Source organism: Anomalospiza imberbis, unplaced genomic scaffold (genome assembly GCF_031753505.1).
Source record: "Anomalospiza imberbis isolate Cuckoo-Finch-1a 21T00152 unplaced genomic scaffold, ASM3175350v1 scaffold_43, whole genome shotgun sequence".
Classification (NCBI taxonomy): domain Eukaryota; kingdom Metazoa; phylum Chordata; class Aves; order Passeriformes; family Viduidae; genus Anomalospiza; species Anomalospiza imberbis.
In genome coordinates, this window is record NW_027100039.1 from 311,786 (window position 1) to 334,617 (window position 22,832).

The following is a 22,832-nucleotide window of genomic DNA, read 5'->3' on the forward strand; positions in this document are numbered from 1 at the left end:
TCACTCATTTCCTGGACTACAGCTCCCATCAGGCCCCGCGCCCCATAGAGTCACTCATTTCCGGGACTACAGCTCCCGTCATGCCGCGCGCCCCATGGAGTCACTCATTTCCGGGACTACAGCTCCATCATGCCCCGCGCCCCATAAAGTCACTCATTTCCTGGACTACAGCTCCCATCATGCCCCGCGACCGCTTTCCTGCTCTCAAATCCCCCCCCGATCCCTCCCAGTTCCCTCCAGTTCATCCCAGTCACGCCCGGCACTCCAGTTGAGCCCTCAGTTCGCCTTTATTGCCGTCCCGGTCCCTCCCAGTTTGTCCCAGTTCGTCCCAGTGCGGTTATCTCAGGCCCAGTTTCTTCTTCTCGCGCTGCTTGCGCCGCACGACCTCCAGGTTCCGGTCCTTCCACTGGCTCTTGCGCAGCTTGATGGGCCGGCTGCCCACGTACTTCCCTGCAAACTGGGCTTACTGGGACGGACTGGGAGGCTGGGGGTCCCCAAGGTTCCCACCGTGGCCCCCGATGTCCCCAGGTTTTCCAAAATCTCAAATCCCAACAAATGTCCCCGGTCCCGTCGATGTCCCCTAAACGCCAAATGTCCCTGATGTCCCCAATCCCCCTGATGTCCCCAATGTTCCCAATGTCCCCAATGTCCCCAAATCCCCTCATGTCCCCAAACCCCTGATGTCACCAACCCCCTCATTGTCCCCAACTCCCCCATTGTCCCCCAGCCCTCCCAATGTCCCAAGCCCCCCGATGTCCCCAAACCCCCTGATGTCACCAACCCCCTCAACGTCCCCAACACCCCCAACGTCCCCAATGTCCCCAAATCCCCCCAATGTCCCCAACCCCCCCAATGTCCCCAACCCCCCTGATGTCCCCAATGTCCCCAAATCCCCCAATGTTCCCAGCCCCACCAATGTCCCCAATGTCCCCAACCCCCCCAATGTCCCCAAACCCCAAATGTCCCCAACCCCCCAATGTCCCCAAATCCCCCCATTGTCCCCAACCCCACCAATGTCCCCAACCCCCCCCAGTGTCCCCAACCCCTCCAATGTCCCCAGCCCCCCCAATGTCCCCAATGTCCCCAACCCCCCCAATGTCCCCAACCCCCCCATTGTCCCCAACCCCCCCAATGTCCCCAGCCCCCCCGATGTCCCCAAATCCCCCATTGTCCCCAAACCCCCAATGTCCCCAACCCCCCCAACGCCCCCAACGTCCCCAATGTCCCCAAACCCCCCAATGTCCCCAACCCCCTGATGTCCCCAACCCCCACAATCCCCCCAATGTCCCCAATGTTCCCAAATCCCCCCAATGTCCCCAAACCCCAAATGTCCCCAACCCCCACAATCCCCCCAATGTCCCCAGTGTCCCCCAACCCCCCCAACCTCCCCAACCACCCAATGTCCCCAAATCCCCCCATTGTCCCCAAACCCCCAATGTCCCCAACCCCCCCCCAATGTCCCCAGGCCCCCCGATGTCCCCAATGTCCCCAACCCCCCCAACATCCCCAACCACCTCAATGTCCCCAACCCCCCCGATGTCCCCAACCCCCCCATTGTCCCCAAATCCCCTCAGTGTCCCCAACCCCTCCAATGTCCCCAGCCCCCCCAATGTCCCCAATGCCCCCCATTGTCCTCATCCCCCCCAATGTCCCCAACCCCCCCCAATGTCCCAACCCCCCAATGTCCCCAACCCCCCAATGTCCCCAATCCCCCAATGTCCCCAAATCCCCCCATTGTCCCCAAATCCACCCAATGTCCCCAAATCCCCCCAATGTCCCCAAATCCCCCCAATGTCCCCAACCCCCCCAATGTCCCCAACCCCCACAATGTCCCCAAACCCCCAATGTCCCCAAATCCCCCCAACATCCCCAACCACCTCAATGTCCCCAACCCCCCCATTGTCCCCAACCCCCCCCAGTGTCCCCAACCCCCAATGTCCCCAAATCCCCATTGTCCCCAACCCCCCCCCAGTGTCCCCAACCCCCAATGTCCCCAAATCCCCCAATGTTCCCAGCCCCACCAGTGTCCCCAACTCCCCCAATGTCCCCAAACCCCCCCAAAGTCCCCAACTCCCCCAATGTCTCCAACGTCCCCAACCCCCCGATGTCCCCAACCTCCCAATGTCCCCAACCCCCCCCGATGTCCCCGACATCCCCAACCCCCCCAATGTCCCCAAACCCCCCCAATGTCCCCGATGTCCCCCCAATGTCCCCCCGGGCGTCCCCTCACCGTTCATCTCGCGCATGGCCCTGACGTAGTCGTTGGGGTCCTTGAAGGACACGAAGCCGTAGCCCTTGGTCTTGCCCGAGCGCTTGTCCGGATCACCTTGGCCTTCAGGAAGACGGGAAGCGCCCGAAGGCGCGGCCCAGCGTCTCGTCGTTCACCTCGTTCCCCAGGTCCCCGCAGAAGATGCGGAAGTCGTCTGGATTTGGGGCGAAAAACGGTGGTTTTGGGTCGTTTCGGGGTCATCGTGAAGTTATGAGGTCATCGTGATGTTACGGGGTCATCGTGAAGTTCTGGGGCCGTGAGGAGACTTCACAGCCCCAGGGTCTCCTCATTGACCTCATTCCCCAAATCCCCACAGAAAACGTGAGAATTGTCCGGATTTGGGGCGAAAAATGGCGATTTTGGGTCGTTTCGGGGTCATCGTGAAGTTACGGGGTCATCGTGAAGTTCTGGGGTCACGGGGAGACCTCAGAGCCCCAGAATCTCGTCATTGACCTCATTCCCCAAATCCCCACAAAAACGTGAGAATTGTCTGGATTTGGGGTGGAAAACAGCGATTTTGGGTCGTTTCGGGGTCATCGTGAAGTTACGGGGTCATCGTGAAGTTCTGGGGTCACGGGGAGACCTCAGAGCCCCAGGGTCTCCTCATTGACCTCATTCCCAAATCCCCACAGAAAACGTGAGAATTGGTCCGATTTGGGGCGAAAAATGGCGATTTTGGGTCGTTTCGGGGTCATCGTGAAATTACGGGGTCATCGGGATGTTATGGGGCCATCGTGAAGTTCTGGGGTCACGGAGAGACCTCAGAGCCCCAGGGTCTCCTCATTGACCTCATTCCCCAAATCCCCACAGAAAACATGAGAATTGTCTGGATTTGGGGTGAAAAACGGCGATTTTGGGTCGTTTTGGGGCCATCGTGAAGTTCTGGGGTCGTGAGGAGACCTCAGGGTCATGTTCTGGCCCAGGGTCTCCTCATTGACCTCATTCCCCAAATCCCCACAGAAAACGTGAGAATTGTCTGGATTTGGGGTGAAAAACGGCGATTTTGGGTCGTTTCGGGGTCATCGTGAAGTTACGGGGTCATCGTGAAGTTACGGGGTCATCCTGAAGTTCTGGGGCCGTGAGGAGACCTCAGAGCCCCAGAGTCTCCTCATTGACCTCATTCCCCAAATCCCCACAGAAAACGTGAGAATTGTCCGGATTTGGGGTGAAAAATGGCGATTTTGGGTCGTTTCGGGGTCATCATGAAGTTACGGGGTCATTGGGATGTTATGGGGCCATCGTGAAGTTCTGGGGTCGTGAGGAGACCTCACAGCCCCAGGGTCTCCTCATTGACCTCATTCCCCAAATCCCCACAGAAAACGTGAGAATTGTCCGGATTTGGGGCGAAAAAAAACGGCGGTTTTGGGTCGTTTTGGGGTCATCGTGAAGTTACGGGGTCATCATGAAGTTCTGGGGTCACGGGGAGACCTCAGAGCCCCAGAATCTCCTCATTGACCTCATTCCCCAAATCCCCACAAAAACGTGAGAATTGTCCGGATTTGGGGTGAAAAACGTCGATTTTGGGTCGTTTCGGGGTCATCGTGAAATTATGGGGTCATCATGAAGTTCTGGGGCCGTGAGGAGACCTCAGGGTCATGTTCTAGCCCAGGGTCTCCTCATTGACCTCATTCCCCAAATCCCCACAAAAACGTGAGAATTGTCCGGATTTGGGGCGAAAAAACGGCGATTTTGGGTCGTTTCGGGGTCATCGTGAAGTTCTGGGGTCGTGAGGAGACCTCAGAGCCCCAGAATCTCCTCATTGACCTCATTCCCCAAATCCCCACAGAAAACGTGAGAATTGTCCGGATTTGGGGCGAAAAACGGCGATTTTGGGTCGTTTCGGGGTCATCGTGATGTTACGGGGTCATCGTGAAGTTCTGGGGCCGTGAGGAGACTTCACAGCCCCAGGGTCTCCTCATTGACCTCATTCCCCAAATCCCCACAGAAAACGTGAGAATTGTCCGGATTTGGGGCGAAAAATGGCGATTTTGGGTCGTTTCGGGGTCATCGTGAAGTTACGGGGTCATCGTGAAGTTCTGGGGTCGTGAGGAGACCTCAGGGTCACGTTCTGGCCCAGGGTGTCCTCATTGACCTCATTCCCCAAATCCCCACAGAAAAACGTGAGAATTGTCCGGATTTGGGGTGAAAAACGGCGATTTTGGGTCGTTTGGGGTCATCGTGAAGTTCTGGGGTCACGGGGAGACCTCAGAGCCCCAGGATCTCCTCATTGACCTCATTCCCCAAATCCCCACAGAAAAACGTGAGAATTGTCCGGATTTGGGGTGGAAAACGGCGGTTTTGGGTCGTTTTGGGGTCATTGTGAAATTACGGGGTCATCGTGACGTTGTGGGGTCGTCACAAAGTTCTGGGGTCACGTGGAGACCTCAGGGTCATGTTCTGGCCCAGGGTGTCCTCATTGACCTCATTCCCCAAATCCCCACAGAAAACGTGAGAATTGTCTGGATTTGGGGTGGAAAATGGCGATTTTGGGTCGTTTCGGGGTCATCGTGACGTTTCCCGGACTACAACTCCCATGGTGCCCTGCGGCGCCGTCCCCACGCCCCTTAAAATGATCCCGGTGCCTCCCAGTCCAAACCAGTTCAAACCAGTTCCCTCCAATCCCCTCCCAGTCTAACCCAGTTCCCCTCAGTCCCCCCAATCCTCTCCCAGTTCATCCCAGTCCCTCCCAATCCCATCCCAGTCCATCCCAGTTCACCCCAATCCCATCCCAGTTCCTCCCAGTTCCCTCCCAGTCCCCTCCCAGTATAACCCAGTCTCTGCCAGTCCCCCCCAATCCCCTCCCAGTTCCTCCCAGTCCCCCCTATCCCCTCCCAGTCACTCCCAGTTCCCTCCCAATCCCATCCCAGTTTATCCCAGTCCCTCCCAGTTCCCCCCAGTCACTCCCAGTCCCTCCCAGTTCCCCCAGTCCCCCCAATCCCCTCCCAGTTTCCTCCCAGTTTATCCCAGTCCCTCCCAGTCCCCTCCCACTTCCCCCCCAATCCCCTCCCAGTCCCTCCCAGTCACTCCCAGTCCCCTCCCAGTTCATCCCAGTCCCTCCCAGTTCCTCCCAATCCCCTCCCAGTCCCTCCCAGTCCCCCCCAATCCCATCCCAGTCCCCCCCAGTCCCCTCCCAGTCCCTCCCAATCCCCTCCCAGTCCCCCCCAATCCCCACCAATCCTCTCCCAGTCCCTCCCAGTCCCCCCGAGTCCCCTCCCAGTCCCTCCCAGTTCATCCCAGTCCGTACCAGCGTCCCACTCCAGCAGGCTGGGATCCTCCCAGCTGCTCCCGGCCGCCGTGCGGATGCAGCGCTTCAGCCGCTCGCCCCGCCCCTTCCGCTTGTCCTCGGCCGCGGGCTCCGCCCCCACCTGACGGACAGCTGTCAATCACCCGGGACGCGCCCACCACACCCGCCCCAAAGGAAACGCCCTGCGTCCGTAAGCTCCGCCTCCTTCTGGATGACCCCCCACCCGTCTTTACGGAGAGCTGCCCATCATCGGGACACGCCCACCCCGCTGTGGACACGCCCACTGCACTGTAGCCACGCCCACCCCGCTGTGGACACGCCCGCTCCACTCTCAACCAACCAAGAAACCCCCGAAGTTGGAGCTCCACCCCTTTTGACAGCCCTGCCTCCTTCTAATTGGCACCTGTCAATCACTCAGGACACGCCCACCCCACCCAGGACACGCCCACCCACATCTGGACACACCCATCCCAACGAAAGTCCCATTTGCAGGCTCCGCCCCCTTTTGACAGCCCCGCCTCGTTCTAATTGGCACCTGTCAATCACTCAGGACTCGCCCAGCCCACTATGGGCACGCCCACTCCGAGCCACGCCCACCCAGCAGGAAACCCCTTGATTTAGGCTCCGCCCCCCTTCAGTCAGCCCCTTCCCCATCCTGAATGGCAGCTGTCAATCACCTGGCCACGCCCACTCCACCAGGGACACGCCCACCCCAGGAAATGCCACACCCGCCAGAGGCTCCGCCCCTTTCCCCACAGCTGTCAATCACTGGAGCTTGTCCATGGACACGCCCAGCGCCATTTGGCCACGCCCCGAGGCCACACCCCCGGCCTCACAGCCCCGCCCCAAACACCTGTCAATCATTCCTGAAAGCCACACCCACTTACCTTCAGCCCCACCCACTCGATGCCCTTAAGTCCCACCCCTTTGGCCCCACCCATGCCTCAAGCCCCACCCACTTGCATTTAGCCCCACCCCATCCTTATAAGCCCCACCCACCCCAATCCTCACCCAGGCCCCGCCCCTTTAAGCCCCACCCACCTCTGGCACAGGGAAGGGTGGATCCTGTGGGCGTGGCCTGCGCAGGGGGCGTGGCACAGGGGCCATGTGGGCAGGGCCGGGGCGTGGCTCCGGAGGGGGCGTGGCCATGGCGGGGGGCGGAGCCGGGAGGCTGGGACCAATCCGTGGCTCCTCCGGGGGCGGGGCCCGGGGGGGCGGGGTCTCCTCCTGTGGGGGGTGGGGCCAGGAAGGGAGGGGTCTAAAGGGGGCGGGGCTTCCTGGGGTGTTAAAGGAGGCAAAAGGGGCGTGGCTAAAGGGGAGGGGCTAAAGGGGGTGGGGTTAAAGGGGAGGGGCAACGGGGCAGAGATTAAAAGGGGAGGGGCTAAAGGGGGTGGGGTTAAAGGGGAGGGGCCACGGGGCAGAGATTAAAAGGAGAGGGGCTAAAGGGGCGTGGCTAAAGGGGAGGGGCCACGGGGCAGAGATAAAAAGGGGAGGGGCTAAAGGGGCGTGGCTAAAGGGGAGGGGCCACGGGGCAGAGATTAAAAGGGGAGGGGCTAAAGGGGGTGGGGTTAAAGGGGAGGGGCCACGGGGCAGAGATTAAAAGGGGAGGGGCTAAAGGGGGTGGGGCTAAAGGGGAGGGGCCAAATGAACACTCAGAGGGGGAGGGGCCTGGAGGGGCGGGGCCCTCTTGTTGTGGGAGGGGCCAAAGGGGAGAGGTGAAAGTGGGCGGGGCTTCCTGGTGTGGGGGAGGGGTTAAGGGGGGTGGGGTTAAAGGGGCGGGGCCACTCTGGGGGGGACGTTGGGGACACTGAGGCGACACCGGGGGGGTGGCAGAAATTTGGGGACACCGGGGGGGGTCAGGAGGAGATTTGGGGACACCGGGGGGGTCACGGGGACATTTGGGGACACTGAGGCGACACCGGGGGGGTGACAGAGATTTGGGGACACCAAGGTGACACTGGGGGGGTGACAGAAATTTGGGGACACCAGGGGGGTCACGGGGACATTTGGGGACACTGGGGGGGTCACGGGGACATTTGGGGACACTGGGGGGGTCACGGGGACATTTGGGGACACCGAGGTGACACCGGGGGGGTCGGGAGGAGATTTGGGGACACCGGGGGGGTCACGGGGACATTTGGGGACACCGGGGGGTGGCAGAAATTTGGGGACACCGGGGGGGTGACAGAAATTTGGGGACACCGGGGGGGTCAGGAGGAGATTTGGGGACACTGGGGGGGGTCACGGGGACATTTGGGGACACCGGGGGGGTGACAGAAATTTGGGGACACCGGGGGGGTCAGGAGGAGATTTGGGGACACTGGGGGGGGTCACGGGGACATTTGGGGACACCGGGGGGGTGACAGAAATTTGGGGACACCGGGGGGGTCAGGAGGAGATTTGGGGACACTGAGGCGACACCGGGGGGGTCAGGAGGAGATTTGGGGACACCGGGGGGGGGTCACGGGGACATTTGGGGACACTGAGGCGACACCGGGGGGGTCACGGGGACATTTGGGGATGCCGGGGGGGTCAGGAGGAGATTTGGGGACACCGGGGGGGGTCACGGGGACGTTTGGGGACACCGGGGGGGTGACAGAAATTTGGGGACACCGGGGGGGGGTCACGGGGACATTTGGGGACACCGGGGGGGTCACGGGGACATTTGGGGACACCGGGGGGGGGTCAGGAGGAGATTTGGGGACACCGGGGGGGGGTCACGGGGACATTTGGGGACACCGAGGGGGTGACAGGAGGAGATTTGGGGACACTGAGGTGACATCGGGGGGGTCAGGAGGAGATTTGGGGACACCGGGGGGGTCACGGGGACATTTGGGGACACCGGGGGGGGGGTCACGGGGACATTTGGGGACACTGAGGCGACACCGGGGGGGTGACGGGGACATTTGGGGACACTGAGGCAACACCGGGGGGGTGACGGGGCGCCGGGGCTCACCGGGGCGCGCCGGGGGGGGGTGGGGTACACGGTGGGCGCCGCCTGGATGACGGGCGGGGTCGGTTTGGGGGGGCCCGGGGGGGGCCCCGGGGGGGCCACTCGTGGTCCCGCGGCCACCGGGGGCAGGGGGGGCACGGGCGCCCCTCCCCCCCCCGCCTGCGGGGACAAGCGGGGGTCAGGAGGGGGGGAAAGGGGGGAAAAAACCATAAAAAAACCCCGAAATTCTGACCCAAAACCTCAAAAATTCGCCACGAAACCGCCCAAATTGTGCCCTAAAAATCACCGAATTCTGTCCGAAAAATGCCCAAAATTCTGATCCAAAAAAGCCCAAATTCTGCCCTAAAAAAGCCCAAATTCTGCCCGAAAAATCCCCAAATTCTGCCCGAAAAATCCCCAAAATTCTGCCCCAAAAAAACAAAATTTCACCTCAAAACCGCCCAAATTCTGCCCTAAAAATCACCGAATTCTGCCCAAAAAATGCCCAAAATTCTGACCCAAAAAACCACAAATTCTGCCCCAAAAAACCCAAATTCTGCCCAAATTCCACCGGTTCCCTCCCAGCCCCTCCCAGTCCCTCCCAGTATATCCCAGTTGCTCCCAATCCCCTCCCAGTTCCTCCCAGTTCCTCCCAGTATATCCCAGTTTATCCCAGTTACATCCCAGTCCTCCCAGTATATCCCAGTTTATCCCAGTCCATCCCAATCCCCTCCCAGTCCCTCCCAGTATAACCCAGTCCCTCCCAGTTCCATCCCAGTCCCCCCCAGTCCCCTCCCAGTCCCTCCCAGTATAACCCAGTCCCTCCCAGTCCCCTCCCAGTATATCCCAGTTCCCTCCCAGTTTATCCCAGTTCCTCCAAATCCCCTCCCAGTCCCTCCCAGTATATCCCAGTTTATCCCAATCCCCTCCCAGTTCCCTCCCAGTTCCCTCCCAGTCCCTCCCAGTCCCCTCCCAGTTCCCTCCCAGTTCATCCCAGTCCCTCCCAGTTCCTCCCAGTTTATCCCAGTCCCTCCCAGTTCCTCCCAGTACATCCCAGTTCCCTCCCAGTCCCCTCCCAGTTCCTCCCAGTTCCCTCCCAGTTCCTCCCAATCCCTCCCAGTTTATCCCAGTCCCTCCCAGCCCCTCCCAGTCCCTCCCAGTATATCCCAGTCCATCCCAATCCCCTCCCAGTCCCTCCCAGTATAACCCAGTCCCTCCCAGTTCCATCCCAGTCCCCCCCAGTCCCCTCCCAGTATAACCCAGTTCCCTCCCAGTTTATCCCAGTTCCTCCAAATCCCCTTCGTCCCTCCCAGTATATCCCAGTTTATCCCAATCCCCTCCCAGCCCCTCCCAATCCCTCCCAGTCCCCTCCCAGTTCCGTCCCAGTTCCTCCCAGTTCCTCCCAGTCCCCCCCAGTTCCTCCCAGTCCCTCCCAGTATAACCCAGCCCCTCCCAATCCCCTCCCAGTCCCTCCCAGTCCCTCCCAGTATAACCCAGTCCCTCCCAGTTTATCCCAATCCCCTCCCAGTCCCTCCCAGTCCCCTCCCAGTTCCTCCCAGTCCCTCCCAGTTTATCCCAGTCCCTCCCAGTCCCTCCCAGTACAAACCAGTTCATCCCAGTCCCCTCCCAGTTCCTCCCAGTCCCTCCCAGTCCCTCCCAATCCCCTCCCAGTCCCTCCCAGTTTATCCCAGTCCCTCCCAGTTTGTCCCAGTCCCTCCCAGTTCCATCCCAGTTTATCCCAGTCCCTCCCAGTTTATCCCAGTCCCTCCCAGTCCATCCCAGTCCCTCCCAGTTTATCCCAATCCCCTCCCAGTACCCCCCAATCCCTCCCAGTTTATCCCAGTCCCTCCCAGTCCCTCCCAGTACAAACCAGTTTATCCCAGTCCCTCCCAGCCCCTCCCAGTCCCTCCCAGTATAACCCAGTTCCCTCCCAGTCCCTCCCAGTATATCCCAGTTTGTCCCAATCCCCTCCCAGTCCCTCCCAGTCCCTCCCAGTCCATCCCAGTCCCTCCCAATCCCCTCCCAGTCCCTCCCAGTATAACCCAGTTCCCTCCCAGTCCCTCCCAGTATATCCCAATTTATCCCAGTCCCCTCCCAGTTCCCTCCCAATCCCTCCCAGTTCCCTCCCAGTACATCCCAGTCCCTCCCAGTTTGTCCCAGTTCCCTCCCAGTCCCCCCCAGTCCCTCCCAATCCCTCCCAGTCCCTCCCATTCCCCTCCCAGTCCCTCCCAGTCCCTCCCAGTCCCCCCAGTTTGGCTCACCGGGCTGGCCGCTCGCAGGGCGCCCCCCATCGGCGCCCCCAGGGGGGTGGGGGGGGGTCTCTGCAGGGGGGGAGGGGCGAGCAGCAGGGGGGGGGGCGGGGGGGGCCCCCAGGGGCGGCCCCACCCCCACCATGGCCCCGGGCGGGGGGCGCAGGCCCAGGGGACCCCGGGGAGCCGCTGGGGACACCGGGGGACAGCGGGTCAGCGCCGGCGCCGCCGCGGCGCCCCACCGGCCCAAAATCCCAAAAAACGGCCCCAAATCCCCAAAAAACGGCCCCAGAATGTCCACAAATCCCAAAAAATGGCCCCAAATCCCCAAAAAACGGCCCCAAATCCCCAAAAAACGGCCCCAAATCCCAAAAAACGGCCCCAAAATGTCACGAAATTCCAAAAAACGGCCCCAAATCCCAAAAAACGGCCCCAGAATGTCCCGAAATCCCAAAAAACGGCCCCAAATCCCAAAAAACGGCCCCAAACCCCCAAAAAACGGCCCCAGAATGTCCCGAAATCCCAAAAAACGGCCCCAAATCCCAAAAAACGGCCCCAAATCCCCCAAGAACGGCCCCAAATCCCAAAAAACGGCCCCAAATCCCAAAAAACGGCCCCAAATCCCCAAAAAACGGCCCCAGAATGTCCACAAATCCCAAAAAACGGCCCCAGAATGTCCCGAAATCCCAAAAAACGGCCCCAAATCCCAAAAAACGGCCCCAGAAATGTCCCCAAATTCCAAAAAATGTCCCCAGAATGTCCACAAATCCAAAAAAACGGCCCCAAATCCCAAAAAACGGCCCCAAACCCCAAAAAACGGCCCCAGAAATGTCCCGAAATCCAAAAAAACGGCCCCAGAATGTCCCAAAATCCCAAAAAACGGCCCCAAATCCCCAAAAAACGGCCCCAAATCCCCAAAAAACGGCCCCAGAATGTCCCGAAATCCCAAAAAACGGCCCCAAATCCCAAAAAACGGCCCCAAATCCCCAAAAAACGGCCCCAGAATGTCCCGAAATTCCAAAAAACGGCCCCAAATCCCAAAAAACGGCCCCAAATCCCCAAAAAACGGCCCCAGAATGTCCCGAAATTCCAAAAAACGGCCCCAAATCCCAAAAAACGGCCCCAAATCCCCAAAAAACGGCCCCAAATCCCCAAAAAACGGCCCCAGAATGTCCCAAAATCCCAAAAAATGGCCCCAGAATGTCCACAAATCCCAAAAAAACGGCCCCACAATGTCCACAAATCCCAAAAAACGGCCCCAGAATGTCCACAAATCCCAAAAATGGCCCCAAATCCCCAAAAAACGGCCCCAAATCCCCAAAAAACGGCCCCAAATCCCAAAAAACAGCCCCAAATCCCCAAAAAACGGCCCCAGAATGTCCCGAAATTCCAAAAAACGGCCCCAAACCCCAAAAAAGGCCCCAAATCCCCAAAAAACGGCCCCAGAATGTCCACAAATCCCAAAAAACGGCCCCAAACCCCAAAAAACGGCCCCAAATCCCCAAAAAACGGCCCCAGAATGTCCCGAAATCCCCAAAAAACGGCCCCAGAATGTCCCCAAATCCCAAAAAACGGCCCCAGAATGTCCACAAATCCCAAAAAACGGCCCCAAATCCCAAAAAACGGCCCCAAACTCCAAAAAACGGCCCCAGAATGTCCACAAATCCCAAAAACGGCCCTAAATCCCCAAAAAACGGCCCCAAATCCCCAGAAAACGGCCCCAGAATGTCCCGAAATCCCAAAAACGGCCCCAAATCCCAAAAAACGGCCCCAAATCCCCAAAAAACGGCCCCAGAATGTCCACAAATCCCAAAAAACGGCCCCAAATCCCCAAAAAACGGCCCCAGAAATGTCCCCAAATCCTCAGAAATGTCCCCAAATCCCCAAAAAACATCCCCAAAATGTCTCCAAATCCTCAGAAATGTCCCCAAATCCCCAAAAATGTCCCCAAATCCCAAAAAATGTCCCCAATCCCCAAAAAATGTCCCCAGAAATGTCCCCAAAGCCCAAAAAATGTCCCCAAATCCTCAGAAATGTCCCCAAAATGTCCCCAAATCCCCAAAAAATGTCCCCAGAAATGTCCCCAAACCCCAAAAAACGTCCCCAAAATGTCTCCAAATCCCCAAAAAGTCCCCAAATCCGCAGAAATGTCCCCAAAAATGTCCCCAAAATGTCCCCAATCCCCCCAAAAGTCCCCAAATCCTCAGAAATGTCCCCAGAAATCTCCCCAACCCCCAAAAAAATGTCCCCAAATCCCAAAAAATGTCCCCATTGTCCCCAATGTCCCCAATGTCCCCAATGTCCCCAGTGTCCCCAATGTCCCCAATGTCCCCAACCCCCAAAAAATGTCCCCAAATCCCAAAAAATGTCCCCAATGTCCCCAATGTCCCCAGTGTCCCCAATGTCCCCAGTGTCCTCAGTGTCCCCAATGTCCCCAATGTCCCCAATGTCCCCAATGTCCCCAGTGTCCCCAATGTCCCCATTGTCCCCAGTGTCCCCAATGTCCCCATTGTCCTCAATGTCCCCAATGTCCCCGATGTCCCCAATGTCCCCAATGTCCCCAATGTCCCAGTGTCCCCAATGTCCCCAATGTCCCCAGTGTCCCCAATGTCCCCAATGTCCCCAATGTCCCAGTGTCCCAATGTCCCCAATGTCCCCAGTGTCCCCAATGTCCCCATTGTCCCCAATGTCCCCAATGTCCCCAATGTCCCAGTGTCCCAATGTCCCCAATGTCCCCAGTGTCCCCCGGTGTCCCCAATGTCCCCAATGTCCACAATGTCCCCCCAATGTCCCCAATGTCCCCAATGTCCCCAGTGTCCCCAGTGTCCTCAGTGTCCCCATTGTCCCCAATGTCCCCATTGTCCCCAATGTCCCCAATGTCCCCAATGTCCCCAATGTCCCCAATGTCCCAATGTCCCCAATGTCCCCAATGTCCCCCCAATGTCCCCAATGTCCCCAATGTCCCAATGTCCCAATGTCCCCAATGTCCCCAGTGTCCCCAGTGTCCCCAGTGTCCCCCCGATGTCCCCAATGTCCCAATGTCCCAATGTCCCAATGTCCCCAGTGTCCCCAATGTCCCAATGTCCCAATGTCCCCAGTGTCCCCAGTGTCCCCAATGTCCCCAGTGTCCCCAATGTCCCCAATGTCCCCCCAATGTCCCCAATGTCCCCAGTGTCCCCAATGTCCCAATGTCCCAATGTCCCCAGTGTCCCCAATGTCCTCAATGTCCCCAATGTCCCCAATGTCCCCCCAATGTCCCCAATGTCCCCAATGTCCCCCCAATGTCCCCAGTGTCCCCAATGTCCCCTGCTGTCCCCAATGTCCCCGATGTCCCCAATGTCCCCAGTGTCCTCAGTGTCCCCATTGTCCCCAATGTCCCCAGTGTCCCCCCCATGTCCCCAATGTCCCCAATGTCCCCAGTGTCCCCAATGTTCCCAGTGTCCCCAATGTCCCCAGTGTCCCCCCAATGTCCCCAATATCCCCATTGTCCCCAATGTCCCCAGTGTCCCCCCAATGTCCCCAATGTCCCCAATGTCCCCAGGGTGTCCCCGATGTCCCCAATGTCCCCAATGTCCCCAGTGTCCCCAGTGTCCCCCCAATGTCCCCAGTGTCCCCCCAGTGTCCCCAATGTCCCCATGTCCCAGTGTCCCCAATGTCCCCAATGTCCCCAATGTCCCCAGTGTCCCCAAAGTGTCCCCAGAAATGTCCCCAATGTCCCCTCAGTGTCCCCAATGTCCCCAGTGTCCCCAATGTCCCCCCAATGTCCCCAATGTCCCCAATGTCCCCGATGTCCCCAATGTCCCCCCAGTGTCCCCAATGTCCCCATACCTGGGCGCTGCAGCACGTGGGGCACGAAGGCCGGGCGCAGGATCGGTGGCCTCTGCGGTGACACTGCTGGGGACAGCAGGGGACAAAGGGGACACTGGGGACACTGGGGACACTGGGGACAGCAGGGGACACTGGGGACATTGGGGATACTGGGGACAGCAGGGGACAAAGGGGACATTGGGGACACTGGGGACACTGGGGACATTGGGGATACTGGGGACAGCAGGGGACACTGGGGATACTGGGGACAGCAGGGGACAAAGGGGACAGCAAGGTTGGGGACATTGGGGACAGGAGGGGACAGTGGTGACACTGCTGGGGACAGCAGGGGACAAAGGGGACACTGGGGACAGCGGTGACACTGGGGACATTGGGGACATTGGGGACAGCAGGGGACACTGGGGGGGGCTTGGGGACAGCCAGGGGACAAAGAGGACATTGGGGACATTGGGGACATTGGGGACAGCCAGGGGACACTGGGGGAGTTGACGACATTGGGGACACTGGGGGACGTTGGGGACACTGGGGACACCGGGGGACGTTGGGGACACTGGGGACAGCCAGGGGGCACTGGGGGGGTTGAGGACATTGGGGACACCGGGGGACGTTGGGGACAGCGGTGACATTGGGGACGTTGGGGACAGCCAGGGGACACCGGGGGACGTTGGGGACAGCGGTGACATTGGGGACGTTGGGGACATTGGGGACACTGGGGACACTGGGGACACCAGGGGACGTTGGGGACAGCGGTGACATTGGGGACAGCGGTGACATTGGGGACATTGGGGACACTGGGGACGTTGGGGACAGCGGTGGCACTGACCTGGCCCCACGAATGGCACCGGGGGTGTCCCCAAGGGGGGGACGGTGGCGGCGGCGGCGGCGCGAGCCTCGAGGGACTGCTGGACCTGGGGACAGCGAGGGGACACTGAGGGGACAGCGAGGGGACGTCGGGGACGCTGAGGGCGTTGGGGACATCGGGGACATCGGGGACGTTGAGGGGACATTGGGGACATCGGGGACGTTGGGGACATCGGGGACGTTGGGGACATCAGGGACATTGGGGGATTGGGGACATTGGGGACACTGGGGACATTGGGGACATCGGGGACGTTGGGGACATCGGGGACTTTGAGGGGATTGGGGACATTGGGGACATCGGGGACGTTGAGGGGACATTGGGGACGTTGGGGACATTGGGGACATCGGGGACATCGGGGACGTTGAGGGCATTGGGGACATTTTGGGGACATTAGAGTGGTTGGGGACATTGGGGACACTCAAGTGACATTTGGTGACATTTAGGGACACTTGGGGACACTCAGGTGACACTTGGGGACATTTGGTGACACCCAGGTGACATTTGGGGACACTTGGTGACACCCAGGTGACACTTGGGGACATTTGGGGACACCTGGGGACACTCAGGTGACACTCAGGTGACACTTGGGGACACTTGGGGTCATTTGGGGACACTCAGGTGACAGTTGGGGACATTTGGTGACACTTGGGGACACTTGGGGACACCCAGGTGACACTTGGGGACACTCAGGTGACATTTGGGGACACTTGGTGACACTTGGTGACACCCAGGTGACACTCGGGGACACCCAGGTGACACTTGGTGACACTTGGGGACACTCGGGGACACTCATGTGACATCTGGGGACATTTGGTGACACTCAGGTGACATTTGGGGACACTCAGGTGACATTTGGTGACATTTGGTGACACCCAGGTGACATTTGGGGACACTCAGGTGACATTTGGTGACACTCAGGTGACACTCAGGTGACATTTGGTGACATTTGGTGACACCCAGGTGACATTTGGGGACACTCAGGTGACATTTGGGGACACTCAGGTGACACTCAGGTGACACTTGGTGACATTTGGTGACACTCAGGTGACACTTGGGGACATTTGGGGACACCCAGGTGACACTTGGGGACATTTGGTGACACCCAGGTGACATTTGGGGACACTCAGGTGACATTTGGTGACATTTGGGGACACTCAGGTGACATTTGGTGACACTCAGGTGACACTCAGGTGACACTTGGGGACACTTGGTGACACCCAGGTGACATTTAGGGACACTCAGGTGACATTTGGTGACACTCAGGTGACACTCAGGTGACATTTGGGGACATTTGGGGACACCTGGTGACACTCATGTGACACTTGGTGACACTTGGTGACACTCAGGTGACACTCAGGTGACACTCAGGTGACACTTGGTGACACTTGGTGACACTCAGGTGACATTTGGTGACATTTGGGGACACCTGGTGACACTCATGTGACACTTGGTGACACTTGGTGACACTCAGGTGACACTCAGGTGACACTCAGGTGACACTTGGTGACACTTGGTGACACTCAGGTGACATTTGGTGACATTTGGGGACACCTGGTGACACTCATGTGACACTTGGTGACACTTGGTGACACTCAGGTGACACTCAGGTGACACTCAGGTGACACTTGGGGACACTTGGGGACACTCAGGTGACACTTGGTGACATTTGGGGACACCCAGGTGACACTTGGGGACACTTGGTGACACTTGGGGACACTCGGGGACACTCAGGTGACACCTGGGGACACCCAGGTGACACTTGGTGACACCCAGGTGACATTTGGGGACACTCAGGTGACACTTGGTGACATTTGGTGACACTGGGGGACACTTGGGGACACTCAGGTGACACCTGGGGACACTCAGGTGACATTTGGGGACACTCAGGTGACACTTGGTGACACCCAGTGACATTTGGGGACACCCAGGTGACATTTGGGGACACTCAGGTGACACCTGGGGACACTCAGGTGACATTTGGGGACACCCAGGTGACATTTGGTGACACCCAGGTGACACTTGGGGACACTTGGGGTCATTTAGGGACACTCAGGTGACATCTGGGGACACTCAGGTGACATTTGGGGACACTCGGTGACATTTGGTGACATTTGGGGACATTTGGTGACACCCAGGTGACACTTGGGGACATTTGGTGACATTTGGGGACATTTGGGGACACTCAGGTGACACCCAGGTGACATTTGGGGACACCCAGGTGACATTTGGGGACACCCAGGTGACACTTGGGGACACTTGGGGACATTCAGGTGACACTTGGAGACATTTGGGGACATCTGGTGACACTCAGGTGACACCTGGTGACACCTGGTGACACTTGGGGACATTTGGGGACACTTGGGGACACTCGGGGACACTCAGGTGACACCTGGGGACACTCGGTGACATTTGGTGACACCCAGGTGACACTTGGGGACACTTGGGGACACCCAGGTGACATTTGGGGACACTCAGGTGACACTTGGTGACACCCAGGTGACATTTGGGGACACTCAGGTGACATTTGGTGACACCCAGGTGACATTTGGGGACATTTGGGGACACTCAGGTGACATTTGGTGACATTTGGTGACATTTGGTGACACTCAGGTGATATTTGGGGACACTCAGGTGACATTTGGTGACACTCAGGTGACAGTTGGTGACATTTGGGGACACTCAGGTGACATTTGGGGACATTTGGTGACATTTGGGGACACTTGGTGACATTTGGGGACACTCAGGTGACACTTGGTGACATTTGGTGACACTTGGTGACATTTGGGGACACTCAGGTGACATTTGGGGACATTTGGTGACACCCAGGTGACACTTGGTGACACCCAGGTGACATTTGGGGACACTCAGGTGACATTTGGTGACATTTGGGGACACTCAGGTGACACTTGGGGACACTCAGGTCACATTTGGGGACACTCAGGTGACACCCAGGTGACATTTGGGGACATTTGGTGACACCCAGGTGACACTTGGTGACACTTGGTGACACCCAGGTGACACTTGGTGACACCCAGGTGACATTTGGGGACACCCAGGTGACATTTGGGGACACTCAGGTGACATTTGGTGACACCCAGGTGACACTTGGTGACATTTGGTGACACCCAGGTGACACTTGGGGACACTCAGGTGACATTTGGGGACATTTGGGGACACTTGGGGACACTCAGGTGACATTTGGTGACATTTGGTGACACCCAGGTGACATTTGGGGACACCTGGTGACACTCAGGTGACACTTGGGGACACTTGGGGACACCCAGGTGACACTTGGTGACATTTGGTGACACCCAGGTGACACTTGGTGACATTTGGTGACACTCAGGTGACACCTGGGGACACTCAGGTGACATTTGGGGACACTCAGGTGACACCCAGGTGACATTTGGGGACACCCAGGTGACAATTGGTGACACTCAGGTGACACTTGGGGACACTCGGGGACATTAGGGGACACTCAGGTGACATTTGGGGACACTCGGGGACATTTGGGGACACTCAGGTGACAGTTGGTGACATTTGGGGACACTCAGGTGACACCTGGGGACACTCAGGTGACATTTGGGGACACTCAGGTGACATTTGGGGACACTCAGGTGACACTCAGGTGACATTTGGTGACACCTGGGGACACTCGGTGACATTTGGGGACACTCAGGTGACATTTGGGGACATTTGGTGACATTTGGGGACACTCGGGGACACTCAGGTGACATTTGGTGACATTTGGTGACACCCAGGTGACATTTGGGGACACTCAGGTGACATTTGGGGACACTTGGTGACATTTGAGGACACTTGGGGACACCCAGGTGACACTTTGGGACACCCAGGTGACACTTGGTGACATTTAGGGACACTTGGGGACACTCAGGTGACACTTGGTGACATTTGGTGACACCCAGGTGACATTTGGGGACACCTGGGGACACCTGGTGACACTCATGTGACACTTGGTGACACTTGGTGACACTCAGGTGACACTCAGGTGACACTCAGGTGACACTTGGGGACACTTGGGGACACTCGGGGACACTTGGGGACATTTGGGGACACTCAGGTGACATTTGGGGACACCCAGGTGACACTTGGGGACACTCAGGTGACACTCGGGGACATTTGGGGACACTTGGGGACACTCAGGTGACACTCAGGTGACACTCAAGTGACATCTGGGGACACTCAGGTGACACTTGGGGACATTTGGTGACACCCAGGTGACACCTGGGGACATTTGGGGACATTTAGGGACACTCAGGTGACATCTGGGGACACTCAGGTGACACTTGGGGACATTTGAGGACATTTGGTGACATTTGGTGACATTTGGTGACATTTGGGGACACTCAGGTGACATTTGGTGACACTCAGGTGACACTTGGGGACATTTGGTGACATTTGGGGACACTCGGGGACACCCAGGTGACATTTGGTGACACCCAGGTGACATTTGGTGACACCCAGGTGACACTTGGGGACACCCAGGTGACATTTGGGGACACCCAGGTGACATTTGGGGACATTTGGTGACATTTGGTGACACCCAGGTGACACTTGGTGACATTTGGTGACATTTGGTGACATTTGGGGACACTCAGGTGACATTTGGGGACATTTGGGGACACTCAGGTGACATTTGGTGACACTCAGGTGACACTCAGGTGACACTTGGTGACATTTGGGGACATTTGGTGACACTCGGTGACATTTGGTGACATTTGGTGACATTTGGGGACACTCAGGTGACACTTGGTGACATTTGGTGACACCCAGGTGACATTTGGTGACATTTGGGGACATTTGGGGACACACCTGCTGGTAGGTGTTGGTGGCGATGATCGGGCGCAGGACGGGGGGCGGGGCCAGCGGGTCCCCGGGGGCGGGGCCTGGAGCCCCCAGCACCTCCTGCTCGAACCTGCACCAGTATAAACCAGTAAGGACCAGTACGGACCAGTATGGACCAGTATGAACCGGTAAAAAGCAGTACAGACCAGTACGGACCAGTATGGACCAGTACAGACCAGTACAGACCAGTAAGGACCAGTACAGACCAGTACAGACCAGTATGGACCAGTACGGACCAGTATGGACCAGTACAGACCAGTATAAACCACTACAGACCAGTAAGAACCAGTACAGACCAGTATAAACTGGTAAAAGCCAGTACAGACCAGTATAGACCAGTATAAACTGGTAAAAACCAGTACAGACCAGTACAGACCAATATGGACCAGTACGGACCAGTATGGACCAGTACAGGCCAGTATAAAACAGTAAAAACCAGCACAGACCAGTATGGACCAGTACAGACCAGCAAGGACCGGTAAAAACCAGTAAAAACCAGTACAGACCAGTACGGACCAGTACAGACCAGTACGGACCAGTACAGACCAGTACGGACCAGTATAAACCAATAAAAACCAGCACAGACCAGTCTGGACCAGTACAGACCAGTGCAAACCAGTCTGGACCAGTACAGACCAGTCTGGACCAGTACAGACCAGTCTGGACCAGTACAGATCAATACAAACCAGTACAGACCAGTATGGGCCAGTAAGGACCAGTATGGGCCACAACAAACCAGTACAGACCACCACAAACCAACAAAAACTGGCACAAACCTGTCAGAACCAGTATAAACCACTAAGAACCAGTACAAACCAGTATGGACCCGCCCAGTGCCCCCCAGTAACCCCAAAACCCCGCCCCCGTTACCGCGGCAACGCCAGGCCCCGCCCATCCCCACATAAACCCCGCCCCCGTTACCACGACAACGCCAAACTCCGCCCATCCTTCCATCAGGCCCCGCCCCCGTTACCGCGGCAACGCCAAACTCCGCCCATCCCTCCCACCAACCCCGCCCCCGTTGCCATGGCAGCATTCAGGACACGCCTCTCCCCTAAGCCCCGCCCCCGTTGCCATGGCAGCACGCAGAACCCCCCACTCATCTCCATTAAGCCACGCCCCCCGTTCCCATGGCAACCGCAAAAGTCCCGCCCCCTCCCGGCCGCCATGACAGCCGCGCCGCTCCCTTCCCCTCACAGCGCCATCTCCGCCTCCATCTCCTTCAGCCGCTCCTCGCCGCTCTTCACCGCGGCCCCGCCGCCTCCCGCCGCCGCTCCGGGCCCCGCCGCCACCACCGCCGCGCCACCGGGCCCGGCTCCCGCCGCCATCCCCGGCCCCGCCGCTCCGGGAGCCGCAGCAGCCGCCATGGCCGAGACAGCCGCAGCCACTTCCGCCCGCCTGAGGGGGGGGCACTTCCGGCGCGGCGCAGTGACGTCACTCCGCGCGACAACACCAAAAAAAAAAACTAAAAAAAAAAAAAAACGAACGCGGATTTTGGGGCGAAATCGCGGAAAAATGGACAAAAATGGCGGCGGAAGGGGCGAAAAGCGCTTTAATGGCGGCGACGCAGCGGGGAGGCCGCGGGGCAGGGCGCGCTCAGCGCTTGAGCTCGCTGTAGACGTCCCCGCGGGCGCCCTGCAGCTCCTGGTAGGGCGAGTCCTGCTCCGGGGGGCGGGGCTTGGGCGGGGCTGTGGGGGGAAAGGGGGCGTGGTCAATGGGAGACACGCCCAGTGTCCCCCAGTAACACCCCCAGTGACTCCCAGTAACACCCAGTGACTCCCAGTAACACCCAGTGACTCCCAGTGCCCTCCCAGTGCCCTCCCAGTAACACCCAGTGACTCCCAGTAACACCCAGTGCCCTCCCAGTAACCCCCAGTGCCCTCCCAGTAACACCCAGTGCCCTCCCAGTGCCTTCCCAGTAACCCCCAGTGCCCTCCCAGTAACACCCAGTGCCCTCCCAGTGCCCTCCCAGTGCCCTCCCAGTGCCCTCCCAGTAACCCCCAGTGCCCTCCCAGTAACACCCAGTGCCCTCCCAGTGCCTTCCCAGTAACCCCCAGTGTCCTCCCAGTAACACCCAGTGCCCTCCCAGTAACCCCCAGTGCCCTCCCAGTGCCTCCCAGTAACACCCAGTGCCCTCCCAGTAACCCCCAGTGCCTCCCAGTAACACCCAGTGCCCTCCCAGTAACATCCAGTGCCCTCCCAGTGCCTCCCAGTAACCCCCAGTGCCCTCCCAGTGCCCCCCAGTGCCCTCCCAGTAACATCCAGTGACTCCCAGTAACCCCCAGTGACTCCCAGTAACACCCAGTGCCCTCCCAGTGCCCTCCCAGTGCCTCCCAGTAACACCCAGTGCCTCCCAGTAACACCCAGTGCCCTCCCAGTGCCTCCCAGTAACCCCCAGTGCCCTCCCAGTAACACCCAGTGGCCTCCCAGTAACCCCCAGTGCCTCCCAGTAACCCCCAGTGCCCTCCCAGTGCCCTCCCAGTAACCCCCAGTGCCCTCCCAGTAACCCCCAGTGCCCTCCCAGTGCCCTCCCAGTGCCTCCCAGTAACCCCCAGTGCCCTCCCAGTGCCTCCCAGTAACCC

General features: G+C 58.8%; 1 protein-coding gene across 1 annotated transcript; it reads right to left on the reverse strand.

The window, feature by feature from the left end:
• Positions 1–281: 281 nt before the first annotated feature.
• LOC137466708 (RNA-binding protein 42-like) lies at positions 282–21,730 on the reverse strand. The gene is given in 12 exon segments (XM_068178392.1): positions 282–450; positions 2,231–2,320; positions 2,323–2,343; positions 2,346–2,423; positions 5,514–5,634; positions 6,555–6,790; positions 8,470–8,625; positions 10,707–10,883; positions 14,523–14,585; positions 15,346–15,430; positions 20,218–20,320; positions 21,448–21,730. Coding segments are annotated over 12 exon segments (1,413 nt in total). The 5' UTR covers positions 21,618–21,730; the 3' UTR covers positions 282–337.
• Between the last annotated feature and the right edge of the window lie 1,102 nt (positions 21,731–22,832).